Here is a 15,168-nt window from a genome sequence, read left to right as displayed (position 1 = left end):
AAAGACAACAGGAGTTATTAAAAAAAGACAAGTAAGTGGATATTTTATGACTGTATGAATGTCCTTCTGACTAACAAAGAACTTACCTCTCGCTGTTTTGGGGAGCAGCTCTTTAGGCATAATTGTTTGGACCTTCAAGGCAGGTGAGGAAAGAGGATTTGTAGTATGGCAGTTACAGGACCCAGTGGAGATGGAAGGTGGAAAAGGATATGCAAAGTACACTTCAGTAAAGAACCAGGTAACACAGCTGTCTCTGTGCAGCCTTTAGGCGATAGTTTCAGAATTTTCGGTGTAGAACCACCAGTTAGTTGATTTCAGCTTCTTTCTGCTTCTTTTCATAGCCTGATCATCAAGGCAGATGTACCATGTTAGAGATGTTATTTTGGACTTTTTGTTGTATACCATGCTTGCATCTRCTGTTCTTTACAAACATATGATTGTTTAGTTTTATTTCTCTTAACTACAGATAAGAGAACAAATTGCTATTGGGGAATGGTGGAGAGAACAGTTTAAAAATGGATTTGGAAAGCAGCTTGGATGTTGCAATATTTGAAATAAAAAGGCTGGAGTGAATATGTGTGTGATCTTATGTGTATGTATGCATATGCACACATACAATAGTTGATATTTGCATTTTCTTCTCATGGGGTTTGGTTTAGCTCAGTTGGTTAGAACATGGTGCTAATAATGCCAAGGTCATGGGTTTGATCCCCATATGGGCTACTCGTTTGAGGGTTGGACTAAATGATCTCCAGAGGTCCCTTCCAACCTTACTGATTCTATGTGCATATAATATGTGATTATTAGATATCTAAGTGTTATGTTCTTGAATGTCATGGAAATTCAGAGGGCTCGTTAATAAGAGATCCTGCATGCTCAGATAGGGATTTGCTTCCACCATTAGCTACCAGAAGTAATGTCGTTCTGGAGAAACTGCAGAGAATATGCTTTTTCAGTTGCTTAAAGATATATTTTACTTTCTATTAGATTAAATTACTGATCCAATATCAGAGAATTAATGGAAAAAAAGAGTGAACACTGACTAGAGAGGCATAGTGCAGACTGAATTGTTTGTTATTTTTCAGCAACATCTTTTTTTTGAAGAAAAGTATGTGCATGAGAGTATGCTTAATACAATACTGTGTCATGTGCTGCAGGCAATATAGGTGTTGCTTATGGTTTTTAGTCTGAGTGATAGACTTACCATGCTCTTTCCCCTTAAAATACTATATTTTAGCATGTGTAACTTTCAACTTGTTAATTCTGTTCTTGGAAATTGTTACTCGGATACCTCCAAGTTATCTATAGATGCTTTCTCCTTTGAAGCAACCTTGAATCCTGACTTCCTCCAGGTGAATATTTCTACTGTGTAGGCAGGGATTTAAGCTAAAGGAGATGGCACTGTTTATCCTATCTGTAGAGAGGGAGCAATCTGTGGGAACCAAACCAATAACCAATAGCATACCTGGCTCAGGACAACTTTATCCACAAAAGCATAATCTGTGCTATTCCTGGACCAAAGCATAGCTCAGTGTTATTTTAAATTCTCTTTGTGTAATGTACACAAAGATTTCTCCTCTCGTACAATATTTAAAGTATGACACAATGAATTACATATCTTGATTTACATGTATACCTATACCATAGATAAAGAGGAGATGAAGCATATTAGCTTTCCTAGTTAATTCTTCTTTTGGAGTCCTATGTTCTAGTTTAGTCGCTTGCTATTCTGTCTTGTCGCTCCTCAAAAACAATATAGATGAGAAGAAAGCCTAGTTTTATTTATTTCCTTTTCATTCAGGAGATAGTCCTGACTCGCAGGAGCGTTGTATGCCTTGACAGCATTGTAAAGGTCACTTTAGCGTGAGAGGTGCCACTTAACAGTTGTTACTCATCTGGGATACAAATCTCTTGTTAACTGAGTAACTTGATGTGTATACTTCTGAATGCAGTTCCTTTTTTTTTTAAAAAAAATGTTTAGATACTTAAACAGGCATAGTTTTTTCATTTTTTGTTTTCTTTAAGACAAGACACATGGTATCTTGCCCTTGAGGGCAAGAATGTATTTGATGTGATTGTGATTGGATATTAACAGAGGATATAAATAATAGCTTAAAAGGGAAGCCTGGGCTTCCAGTAACTTCAAACACTTCCCTTCAGCATATGTTCCKCGATACTTCTAATTATTCTTTGAGAGTAGAAAGATTCATGCATGCAGGAATATATTCAGTCTATTGTCCCATTCACTATTTTCTTGGCAGTAGTGTTGTAAAGTAGTAGGAGAAGCCACAGGGCTTCTCCTCTGCTGGCATCCTAGAACTAGGAGAAATCCTGGAGTAGGAGGAGTTGGCAGAGATCAAGGGGAAAAAAAGTGGCTTCTTAATCCTAGTCAGATGAATTGCTCCAGACTGGAAATGTAAATGATCCTCATGTGCCTCAAGTGAATAATATTGTTTTGCTTGAGATTACTGAGTTAAACTTCCTGCTGTGGAGTTCCTCTACGTTACACTAAATGCTGGCTAATTGCTCAGTTTACCCTATTAATCACACTTTTTATTTATTTATTTATTTATTTTTACAAAGCAAAAGAGCTCCAAAAGAAGAGTAAGAGACCCATTCACCATAACAGTAAGAATACTCACATACACCATAACRATAAGAATACTCTTAATACTCATCAGATAGCTAGTAAGAGGCTCAGGTTTCAGTTTTCATTTAGGCAAATAATTTATGAATATTTCATCACATAGGTCAGCTGCTTTTGGGAATGACCATATTCAGTGGGAAAAAAAAAAGTACTATCTACCTTTTCTTTCTCAAGAATCTTTCTCAGTTTCTTTCCCAAATACYTCCTACTTGTTGGGAAAGAAAGCTAGTGTATATAGACCTTTACTGTGATCTTCTGTAGATACACACATGCTTGTTTAAAGCCGATAAACCAACCCAAGCAAGACAAATGTGTAGTCTGGATTAGGTCTCTCATGGCCTTTAGCAAGTTGCTTTCTTAATGTTTGTGTTGTAAAAACTGAAAAATAACAGGAAATAACCTTCAGTAATTTTAATTGCCATGATGAGGGTACTGCAAGGTGTGGCCTCTCTTGCAGCCGCTGTTTTACCATTTGCCGCTTAAAAGATTAGTTGCATTCAGAAGACAGCAAGATGTTAGTATAGGGATATGTGTACCACCAGCTTCATATTTGTGACTGCTTTAGGTAGTGATGAAATGTGTTCAGCGCTAGTGATATTTTGGTGGGCTTAGAGATCATCTTAATGAGAACACACTGCAGTTGCAGGGGGTGCTGACAAAAGGCCTGTCGGGGTCTGCAGGAAGCAATACAGAGCTCCTGTTAAAACCCCCCAGATAGTGATGAATCCATAGGATTCAGTGTGCTGTTGGAGAGGGCAATATTTTTATATATTATTATTTCCAGTCACTTCTACTAATTTATTCTGCTCTCTTCAAGTTTGATTTCCATCTTTGGGGAAAGACAGCAAAACTGCTTCTATGTGTGCTGTTATCTCAGACAGTCACTAGGATAATAAGCCTGTAATTCAGCTTAAAGGATCCATAGGTCTGTGTACTGATAATGCGATGCAGCAAAATCTTTATCCATGGTGGCAGGCTAAGCTCACTATTAGTGAGAGCTCCAGCTTCTAGTATATGTTGTTTCTTTAGCTGTAAATACCTGATGATAGATTTCAGTGTGCTTTTTGTCTTGTAAAACAGTTATTTCCTTCCTCTTGTTTCTTAAAAATAATTGAAAATTGTTTCCTAAGTAACTTATTGCTCTTCTCAAGTAATATATAATGCCACCCTTCAGTTAAAATACAGTTGCAAGTACCTAAAATACTGTAGTGGGTGTTCATGAAAGCTAATTTCCTAAGGCTGTCTTCAGTTAATAAAGAGATGGGGGAAAATGAGATTGGGAGCTCAATTTAGATAAATACACAACTGTTTTTCTTACCCTCTGCTCTCACCTCCCCCTTTATTTTTTCCTTTTCCCTTCGTTCCTCAGTAACTGTACAGGTAACCCGTGTTGTCAGCATGGGAGGAGACAGGAAGACAAGCTTCGGGATAGCATCATAATGCTTTTTATTTTAGGTAGTGTCAGTACTTTGATTGTCATCTGAAATCACATAATCTTATTTTATAATGCTCATTCTTCCTTGTCTCTGCCTCTTCACCAATTGCTGTTTGATAGTTGTTTTGTAGTGAGAGGGATCAGATGAGGTTTTCTTAAGTGTGTGATWGAATTAAAATACAGGGACTGGCTTGTGGAACAGTTTGTACTGCTAAATCGTGTAGGCATACTTAYTCAGTTATTCTTTGAAGAATGCACTTTTAAGGCTACGCCTGTTTCTTTCAGTCACATACAAAGCGGTGTACCACACTTCAGTGCATTCGGTCATGAAGCACAAGGGTAACATTTTGCATCTGATGTTGATTTTGTGAAGTCAGTGCACCTTAGCAGTTGCTCTGGTGCATTCAGATTGAGATTATCGCCGAACCTCCAAGAACAGTGTCCTAGAACGCAATAGGCTGGAGTTGGTGAATTATGTGACAGTATTCTCTTATTGTCTCTCATTATTTGTTTTAAAAATTATCCTAACCTACAGTTAGGTAGAAAGCATTTATAAAGATGTCTGAAATGGAAGTCTTGCTGAGAAATATGACTATCTGATGACAGCTTTACTGCAAGAATATGCCATGTAGTACAAATCTGGCTCAGTTTTTTGATAGTATGTTTATAAATCATAGAACAAGCAATCTGTCTAGACTGGTAACATGTGACTAGTAATGCTTTCCTGCTAATACTAAGAAAATAGGGGTCATTTATGAAAATACAACAGTTTGTGGTTGTGTTCCTTTTAAAAGCAGTTGTTAAGCCGGCAGATTTGGAACACATTGTTACTTCAGTAATACACGGGAAGTCGCAGTACAAAAATCCCTTGTTGACCTGCTTGAATTAATCTCTCCAGCATTAGTTATTTCCTTATTTTCAGTCAGAAAATACCAGAGTTAAAATGTGTACAGCATATTTAACTGGTAAGGTTGGTGCTCATAAAAATTCAGTGGAGTTTAAACTAAAATCAAATGGTCTTAACACAAAGGAGAAAGGTATTTCTGCTTTGGGATGCTGCTGTGTATATTGGCTGTATATATGTATGTGTGACTGACTGCTGAGAAAACTACTGTGAAATAAGATCCTAGCCCGAGATTTAACTCTCTGGAGTATTTGCTGATGTTTGAAGCGAAGCTTTCCTATCTTCAGAACTCTAAATCTTTATTTTGTTTTAGAAAGACTATTTACTTTCCTCAACCATTTTCTAACCTGCTTTTCTCTACAGAAATCCTCTGAAATGGTTTATAAACACACATGCCAAGTGCCTTTTTTTTTTTTTTTTTTTCTCTCTCTCTCTTGTAACCTTACAAATCTAACTGCTTGCATTGATCCCCTGGTAGCATTCTAAAGTAATAGTTTTAATCAGGGTTGTAACCGATGCTATGTTTTGTTTTGAAGCATCAAAATACTGAACAAAGATTAAGATTTTGGGGGATTTGTTGTGCTAGGTCCTATGCTTCAGTCAAACAAAAATGTCAGGTTCAAATTAGGAATTTACATCTGTATTACCATTACGTGTCTGTTCCAGTCAGCGCACTTTCTGGCACGACAAACCTCCTTGGCTTTTATTTGTATTGTGAAACGTAATCTCCTGGTCTGGGAGTGTAAGCAGAGCTTGAAAATTTCTTCTCCTAGTGGATAGTGAGTAGGAAGCTTTCAAAGGCTGTGCCTTTGGTTTCTGCTTCAATAAATATATGATATACTCCCAGTTAAGTGTTTGACGGTTCATAGGTTAACCATGAACACACCTTATCTACAGGAAGATAAAGAAAAATATCATTTACCAAGAAACCATGAAATCAACATTTTTACTGGTTGCTGTAAGGACAAATTATGCACTGAAATGTCCTATGGCATAGATATACGTATTGCTTATGGTTCTACAGACTGATGATAAGGTAAAGTGGTAAAATTCAGAATTGTGTTGTGTTGACCAAGATTATAGTGGTGTGTATGAAATGCATTGCTGGTTTCAGATCACAGAAACTATATTATTACTACTGGAGCAGAGACTGTCTTTATACTTGTTTTTGCATAGTGCCCAGCATAGTGAGGTCTTGAAACCTTAGCTGATCTGGTAATATAAGTAATTATTGCTCAATAAGCAATACTTTTGTGTAAGACCTTAATACAACAATCTTGAATTTTTAATGTATCCTTCTATCTTGCAAATGAGCCGAATTTAAATTAAATTGCAGAACTACTTTGAAAACTCTTTAAAAAAAAATGTGGTATTTTGCTGTTGATTTAGAGAATGTTTATGTGAAAGCTCACTTTTAAAGTTTCCATGGAGACTTAAGCTGCAGAAGATCACTGTATCCTAAAACACAAATGTTTCTGAGAAAATAAGATTTTCATGTACCTTGAGGTATTTAGGACTCTAATTACACTATTCTTATTTTCAACCTTTTCTACCATCCGATGAAAAAGTTGCATAGCTGAAGATGACACAAATATTTTAAAATAAATACGGTAAAGTCTACAGTCTTGTAAGTTCAGCCAGCCCTGGATAGCTGGCATGTCTAAAACACAGTATTCCTCAGACATAGTTCTTAAAAACAYGTTTCTTAAGAACTAACTACCCAGCATCCTGGGCTGTGTCAAAAAGAACATGGCCAGTATATCAAGGGAAGCGATTATCCCCATCTGCTCAGCCTCCATTAGACTGCACCTAGAATCCTGCGTCCAGCCTTGGGTCCCCCAGGACAGGAACAGGCATCAATGACCTGGAGTGAGGTCAGTGGAGGGCTGCCAGGCTGGTGGATGGCTGGAGCGCTTGCCCTGTGAGGGAACTTGGGCTCCTGCTGCCTGCAAAAGGAGGACTTCACCAGTGGCCTGCCAGTTCATAAGTAGAAGATCAATAATATCTGTGAGGAGCCAGGCTCATTCTTGGATATAAAGAAAAACCTGAGGATGATCAGGAGTTGGAACAAGCTGTCAACTGAGAATGAGAGTCTCCGYCATTGAAGGTTTTCAAGGCCCGACTGRATAAAGCCCTGAGCAACCTGGTCTAACCTTGTAGCTGACCTAGTTGGAGCAGGTGTTGGAATAGAGACCTCCTGAGAGTCTATGAACAATTTATCCAGATTTTGTGCAAGATGAATGTGGGTGCAATAAAAATTTAATTAGTCTCTATTGAATTGGATCTCATCCAGCTGCATTCCTAGTGATTTTTCAGCTGCATTTTTAAAAGCTATGGATAGTACAGGAGAGTGGTAAACCATGTTTAGCCTCAGGGATAAGTAGAAGAGTAGGGGAAAAAATTTAATATAATCTAATTGCATAAAAGAGACATGGAGCTACTGGAGAGAGTCCAGCGTACGRCTATGAAGATGATTAGGGGACTGGAGCACCTGCCCTGCGAGGAACGGCTGCGAGATCTGGGCCTCTTCAGCCTGGGGAAGAGAAGCCTGAGGGGGGATCTTATCAATGTGTACAAGTACCTGAAGGGAGGGTGTCAGGGGGACAGGGACAAACTCCTTTCAGTTGCCCCGTGTGACAGGACAAGAGGCACTGGGCAGAAATTGAAGCACAGGAAGTTCCACCTGACCGTGAGGGGGAATTTCTTCCCTGTGAGAGTGACGGAGCACTGGCACAGGTTGCCCCGAGAGGTTGTGGAGTCTCCTTCTCTGGAGATCTTCAAGGCCCACCTGGATGCAACCCTGTCTACCATGCTCTAGGTGACCCTGCTGAGCAGGGAKGTTGGACTAGATGATCTCCAGAGGTCCCTTCCAACCTTACTGATTCTATGATTCTATGATTTTTTTTCCTCTGATTTGACTATCACAGGGCATCCAGACTCAACTGTCTGGCAGCTGGGGCTGTGGATGAGAGAATAGAGAGTAAGGAAAGGGCTTCTGCCCATCTTACCATTTCTGCCTCACTGCTTCATTTTCCACACCTCTTTCACTGCAGAAATAAGATTCTTACATTTTTTTGTGAGGGTATATCTCGCAGGAAATTATTCAAAACATGGAAAATTTGGTTCTTCACAATTTTATCATGAATGATGTGCCAAGGTCACTCAGAAATTGTCCAGAATAGACTTACTGTCAAATAGGAATGTTTCATAAATTTATTTTTCAGCAGGATCTTGTGCCCTCTCCTACTCTAAAGTAAGAATTCCCTGCATCTCTCTTCTATCAGGATTAGTATTTGTATTGGCTTCAGCATCTAACAGCCTACAGTAAATTGCATAACAGAATTCTGCAAATGTTCACCCTACTGGAAATTAGAGGACWTTCACAAAGCTAGTAAAATCTGTGTTATCTTGAGATGTATTTTGATAGGATTTTGCAGGAAAAATACCCCCTAGGATCATTTTCATATCTCTGAAAAAGAATATTAGTTGACTGTTGAGTATGGTAGTCTTGATAATTGTTTAGCAAGAATCAATACCAACATGCTGTACGTCTGATTTCAATCAGGGCAAATGGATTTTGTTTACAATTCTGTATGTAATAGGATATAAAATATCATTCTTCCAAATTACAATCAGTCTTTTATTTTGTGTGGAGTTTGTAGTAGTTTTGTTAGGTGCATAAGCAAGTCACTTCTCTTCCACTATTCTCTCCCGTTTACATTTGTAATGGTAAAGCCTTTAGAAAGAAGAGTTATTTCATTCTCTTACATCTTGAGGAAGATTACATCTGGCAATAAGATCAAACTGAGATCTAATTTGCTGCAGTGTTGTTCAACATCTGTCATATTTGTTTTCTTACAGTGAAAGATTTTTTTTAAGACTGAATAGGAATGGTTTGCCAAAATGTCCAGAAAAGCCTGAAAGACACTGTTCTCTCTTTGTGGTGAGTTCTTGCCATTCTCAGTCATTCTTGTGCTGGGTATTTAAATTAAAGGTAGAATAAATTATTATTTTGTTATTTGACTCACTGCTATTCTAAGCTCTTGTATTACTATGAACATGAAGTGTAAAGGTAGGTTGAAGTTTACTACTTATTTGACTTTTTTCTGTCAATGTGTGGTCATTTCTAAGCTTCTGAGTATGCATATGTGGCAGTATTTTTCTCTGCAGGGAAGGTCTAGTCCTTTTTCCTTGGTGTATATTTTACGCCCAAAAGATTGCTTGTTCAGCACTCTTTGTACTTTGGGAATACTAGGAATTGCACTAGTGCGTCGTTGTTGTTCAAGGCATACAGCAAGTCTTTTATATCCTCCCACTGTCCAGTTTTGTTGCATTATAGTATATCTAGCCCATATTTTAGGACATCAGTTCTGAGTACTTTTATATGACCCTCAATTTAAAATCTTTAATAATTATTATTTTTATAATTTGTTAATGCTGTATGAATGCACAGTGATTTCGTTTATCACTTTCACTGGCCTGAAAGCAATGTGGAAATATTTTTTTAAATGACACATTTTAATCAGAGGTCAGAAATAATGAAATTCTGATTTTGTGCAGGATTTGGGTAGCAGTGAACTCAGGAAGGACATCTACATCACTGTGCACATTATCCGAATAGGTAGGTATTATGATCTGTGAGTAGAAGTCTTACGTTTGGTAGACATAAGGCAATAAACAGCAACAGCAAGAAACCCTGCTTGAGGTCAGTTTTGGGATCTATTAAATTAGCTAGACTACTGAGTAAATCTGGAAAAGAAAATGCTTATATCCTGATGTAAAAATTCCCTGGGATTTCTCAGTGTTGTTTTTGCTACTTTTTAAAGTGTCCTATTGAAGGAGTTTAGATGTTAAATATTTTGTTACTGTCAAAAAAAGCTGAAATGAAAGTGTAAAGTCTTAACACAATGGATTTCCAATGGGGAGTCCATTGTTGTTCTAAAGAGAGTAATTTCAAGCATAGAAAAGCTTGCCTAGAAATTTAATGACCCTAATTAATGTATAAATGTCTGATGGAGTATATGTAGATTTGAAATTGTTCAAATTAATTTTGTCTTCTCCTTGACCTCTTTTAAAAGAGGGAAAGTTGAACAAATCTCATAAGAATTTTAACCCGTGATGAAGTAAACAATAATGATGTTCTCCAAATGAAGCTGAAGTGGTTAAAATGTGTATTTGTGTTACATACTTATTTTAAGAAGTTGTTTTGGCTATACTGATCTAAAACGATCTTTAGGACTGCTTCTGACCTCTCAGATGTAGTTTTCTCTGTGAAGAATTTCTGCAGTTGCAGCAGTGCAGTACTAAGTATGTCTTTTGTTCTCATTTTTGAAAAATATATTCATTTGAAATCTAGTAGCTCTAATATGTGCTGTTCAAAAACAACTTGCTACAAAGTAAGCAGTGTTTTAAAGCTTTAAATATTTTTTCCTTYGATTTTTGTGCTGTTCTAGTGTTTCATCAGAATACCAGATACTATGCTTTGTTTTTATTGGTAAGAATTGGGTAATAGTATGGTAACCCCTGATGTAATGCAAGTAAATCTGGTGAGAATAAATGCTTCAAAGAAGAAGAGAGTAGATGTTTTTGTACTGAATGCTCAGTCAAGTTATATTCTCAGTCAAGATCGTAAATGAATCACTGAAATATTAAAAAATTAAAATCAGATTTATATGCTGCATAGCATGAAAACRAACTATTACTTTTCTAGCTGCTGTGATACATGAGACTATTTGGAGGAGGCATTGTCTTGCAGCAATCGCAGCTGAGGGTTTTTCTTGTCAGAAATGAAGACTTAGTGGGAAAGATGCATTACTGGCAGTACATAATTGAATAAAATGGTTAGAAAAAGGGCAGTTTCATATGCCAGAAATGCAGCAAGAAGATTGAGCAATTGAATTTAAATCAAATAGAAAAGACTAAGAAAAATATTTTGTTTCTAACTCTGTTTTCCTTGCCTGCCTTCTTTCTGTGTTTTTCATAATTTATTTTTCTGCCCTTTGTCATCTTTCTTCCCTATTTTTCATCTCTAGTTGCGATTCCTGCAGCTAGTCATTATCCCCTTGCTAGCTGGTTGCCTATTCGGAGGCACCATTTGATTACTAAATTGTAATGGCTCAATCATAACACCACTCACATAAATCACAAGGAGGAGGACTGTTAGCAACATTAAATAATGCTTATCAGATGCCAAATGTTGAATAATGTGTCATGTTTGAACTCTAAATTTAATTTGGTGCCCTGAGTAGCGGATTTAAAATCACTGAGTTTTAAAAGGAGTTGCGTGTTGAGTGGAGGTCAAGAAAGGGTAAGCAGTTTCTTTGGCATGAGACCTTACAAGGTCACCACATGTTTAATGGCTTTCCTTTATCTTTTGTTATTATAACACAGTATGAGGAGTGATGGAGTAAATTTGTAGAGAGTGCACTTGGCTTTGTCTGCTAGACCCGTCTTCACTGAGAGTTGRATTGCTCTCTGCCTCCCTTCTGTGGTTTTAGAGGGAAGCAGTTCTGTGGCTTATATATGTATATCAAATGTGTATTTTGTTTGGCAGGTCGAATGGGAGCTGGAGAAAAGAAAAATTCTTGCAATGTACAATACAGACGGCCCTTTGGCTGTGCAGTCCTCAGTATTGCAGATTTACTGGCAGGAGATTCAAAGGATGATCTCATCTTAAAAGTATATATGTAAGGAATGGTTTCTCCTTAATTTTTAAAGTATCTTAGCATCAATGTACATCAGCAGCAGAGGTTTTAAATGCAAGGTGTATAAATAGTTGTAGCACTTTATCTGGAACAGAAAAGTGTGGTAGAGTTAGTAACTTAATTTTTTTTTTTTTTTTTTTTTTTTTTTTTTTTTTTTTTTTTTTTTTTTTTTTTTTTTTTTTTTTTTTTTTTTTTTTTTTTGGTCACAGTTTGGAAATGTCACCTAGTTCTACAGATTTGTTTATAAAGTGAGCTAATATTAAAAAAAATGCATCCTTTCAGATCTTCTTGTGTGTTTCAACATTTATCACATCCTTGTAAGAGCTTCTGGAGCTCTCTTTATGGCAACATGAAGTACTTTTAAGACTGCTTTAAGAAGACTTGTTAGCTCCTAAGCAGCTAGTGGAAGTACTTTGTAACTCCAGAAGAAACAGGCAGAATAACTTTTTATGAAATGAAGTAATTGTGTAACTGGCATAGCAAAAGTGTAAAAGACAGTACAGGAGAAAAAGAAAAAACAAAAAAAGATTTTTAAATGAATGATTGTATAGGACATTTTGGCTGATACTGGACTATAAGAAAGTTCAATTTTCTAGCTGTAGCAACACAGAATATGCAACTTGCTGCTGATCTTGGAAACTACGGTAAGGGATGTTTTGTGGAGCGACCCATTCTAAATGCCTTAAGCATGGAACCAAGTTTGGCACAAATACTAGGAAGTTCTGTCCCACTCAGGGTTTAGCATTCACGTCCTGAAGGCATGGAGGTCTGTTAGGCAGCCTTTCTCCTCTCCTCTGTTCCCCAGTGTGCTAAATTAGAGCTGCCAGATTCAACGCTACAGAAAAGCAATTTAGTGTGAGAGTGGGCATGTGGGCTGGCCCTTACTTAGACTCCTAGGATGTAAAAGTGAAGTAAGTGTTCTTTGTTAAGTGTTCTAACCAATTGCTAGATTTATTTGTCTGACTATTCTGTTTTTTAAATCTTGCTTGTTTGTTTTTAAAGCAACAAAAGAACTGGAAGGGGAAACATGGATCAAAGATAATCGGATGCTAAGACTAGCTCCAGTCTAAATCATGAAAAGTGATCATTAGAATGTGGTTAAGTAACAACTTTTCCTTAAGGAAAAGCAGATAATTATTAAATGGGTACTGAAATTTAATTTACTTTCTAATCACTACCTGCTGAAGAAAACATTCTGTTTTAAGTATCTTCAAAGTGTAGAGTACGTTCTGTTTTCTGCCTGTCAAGACCAGCCCTGTAAGATTCCTGTGTTTCTTCTGTCAGAAGACAGACTTCTGTATGTTTTAGAGCTGAAGGAGAGATTTATACATACGATGAACTTGGTCACAGCTGAGTTCCTGAGCATAACTGTTCGTATCCTTCTCCTACTCTTTCCACACAGAGCAGGTATTTCCATCATGTATTTCTGGTAGAGTGCTCCTGGTAGGAGCACTCTCATTAATAGTCCTTTTCATCAAGACAGGCAGTTTAATGGAGCTTTATTAGCTTCTATTGAGTTATTAGTTTGAACAGAAGAGGATTTATTTAGAGAGATGTGTTGAAGCAGTCTGAAAAACTTGTGATCATATTTCAGATTTAAGAATGCTATCATTTTTGTAGGTGCAACACAGAGAGTGACTGGTATCAGATCCATGAAAATATCATTAAAAAGCTAAATGCACGTTACAACTTGACAGGCTCTAATGCAGGTGAGTATGTTGGAACATTTTTATTTAAATTTCTGGGGCTTTTTTTCATTTGCAGATGAAGTGGCTCTGTTTTAGAATGATTAATGTCTATGAAAGCAAGATTTTTTGGCACGCAAAAAAAAATATATTAGCTGAAAATATGTGCTATTGCCTTTGCCCCAGAATTATTGTCGAAAAACCATTTGTAATATTAACTTTTGCTGTATGTTGAGGAACTGCAATTTGCTGTGGAGTCCTGTTCACACGTAGGGCTGATCAAATTTCTGTATGATCATTACTCATTTACCCTGCTTGATGATTTACACCTCTGATGTACACTGTAATCAGGAAAATAAAATATGCCATTGAAGTTATATATTAAATTTCAGAAAAAATGAGTGGGGAACTGCCAGTCTGTTACCTGGATTCCTACTAGCCAGCTGAGTGAGATGCAGAGTTAATGTTTAAGAAGTTACCAATAATCTTCCATAGTCAGCTATATGTCACTGTAACTGTCATCAAAATAAATTTAAGTGGGACAATTAAGAAATGGGAGACAACTAAGTTTGTGGTTGTGAGATAATGGTAGTGTTTGACCCACAGATGCTGGATTGAATGTTTTTTGCAATGCCAGCTTGCTCTCTTTTTCTGAATGCTGTTGTCCAGGAAAGCAATCAAACCTAAAACGAAACCCAAAACAGAAGCTTGAGTCTGTTGTCCCTATATTCAGATCTTGTTTTGTCCAAAATAAATACAGGAGAATATTTATGAGTAAGTGTAATACTGTGTTGCTTTAAGATGGTGCCTATAATCATAGTGAAGAACTTGTTCTTGGTTGTTCTGATTGTGCAAGCATTTAATATTATATGATGGTTCAACATCTATTTCTAAGCTTATGCTGCAGATCTTCAGTAATAAATTTAGAAATAAATATTTTTAACTTGAATGTGAGCAGCAATTTAAATTTCAGTGGCTTCTGCTAGGAGTAGTCTCAATGTTTTTGATGGAGAAATTCATAGCACTATTGTTATAAACATTTGAATAACTTTTAATCTTTTTGCAAATGCAAATTAGTCTAGAAGAAAAGGTGTCTTGATCTTTTAAACTTTTTAAAAGTAATAAATATACTTTTATTAATTTCTTACTATTAGAAATAATGTCTGTAATATTACAAAATTACTGCAAAAGAATGGACTGGGAAAACTATTTTAAGTTGAATATAAGTTCCAATATAGACTGTTTCTTCTTGTTTCAGGAACAGTTGTTCTTTGTGCTGTTGTGGCTGATGTTATCAAAACAGCAATTTTTGTGGACAATTCTAGGTCTCCATATTGCTGATTTTCTTTCTTTTTTTTTTTTTTTTTTCTTTATGGTGTACTCTGGACTATTCTAAAAAGGGCATATTTGAAAAAATTTTTATTTGGTCTAAGATAGAGTATATTTGGAATCCCAGAAAAATTGCATCGAGTGATGGCATACCTTTTGCCAGAACATATAAAACTATGGAGTATTTTAAAAATATATAGTTTAGGACTAAGTTAAATATCTTCTCTGAACGTCAGATGGAAGACCTGTTGTATAAAATGTGATTTTAACATGGAATAACATTTATGTGCATTTATGTTATCAGTGAAGAATTAATGCATTTCAGTTTCAAAAAGGTACATTCCTTCTGGCATTAATGCAAATAATTTAATTTTATAAAAATGGGTTTGTTATTTAAGGTTTTCTTTATAAATACAGCGGTGAAACATTCAGCTTGTTCTTTTATGTCCTCACCTGAAAAATAA

The 15,168-nt window shown here is 36.4% G+C and overlaps 1 protein-coding gene across 1 annotated transcript in view; it reads left to right on the top strand.

Annotated features, from left to right (window-relative positions):
- DOCK4 (dedicator of cytokinesis 4) overlaps positions 1-15,168 on the top strand; it is a 168,401-nt gene that overhangs the window by 26,832 nt on the left and 126,401 nt on the right. The window contains exons 9-12 of the mRNA XM_085318545.1: positions 8,848-8,929; positions 9,547-9,607; positions 11,540-11,672; positions 13,311-13,399. Of these exons, the coding sequence (XP_085174671.1) occupies positions 8,848-8,929; positions 9,547-9,607; positions 11,540-11,672; positions 13,311-13,399 (365 nt within the window). The remainder of the gene's footprint in view (positions 1-8,847; positions 8,930-9,546; positions 9,608-11,539; positions 11,673-13,310; positions 13,400-15,168) is intronic.

The sequence above is a fragment of the Rhea americana genome, unplaced genomic scaffold, assembly GCF_003343005.1.
Source record: "Rhea americana isolate MKP2758 unplaced genomic scaffold, rheAme1 scaffold_54, whole genome shotgun sequence".
NCBI lineage: Eukaryota > Metazoa > Chordata > Aves > Rheiformes > Rheidae > Rhea > Rhea americana.
The sequence above is the reverse complement of the archived record's forward strand: the minus strand, read 5'-3'. Positions and strand labels throughout refer to the sequence as shown.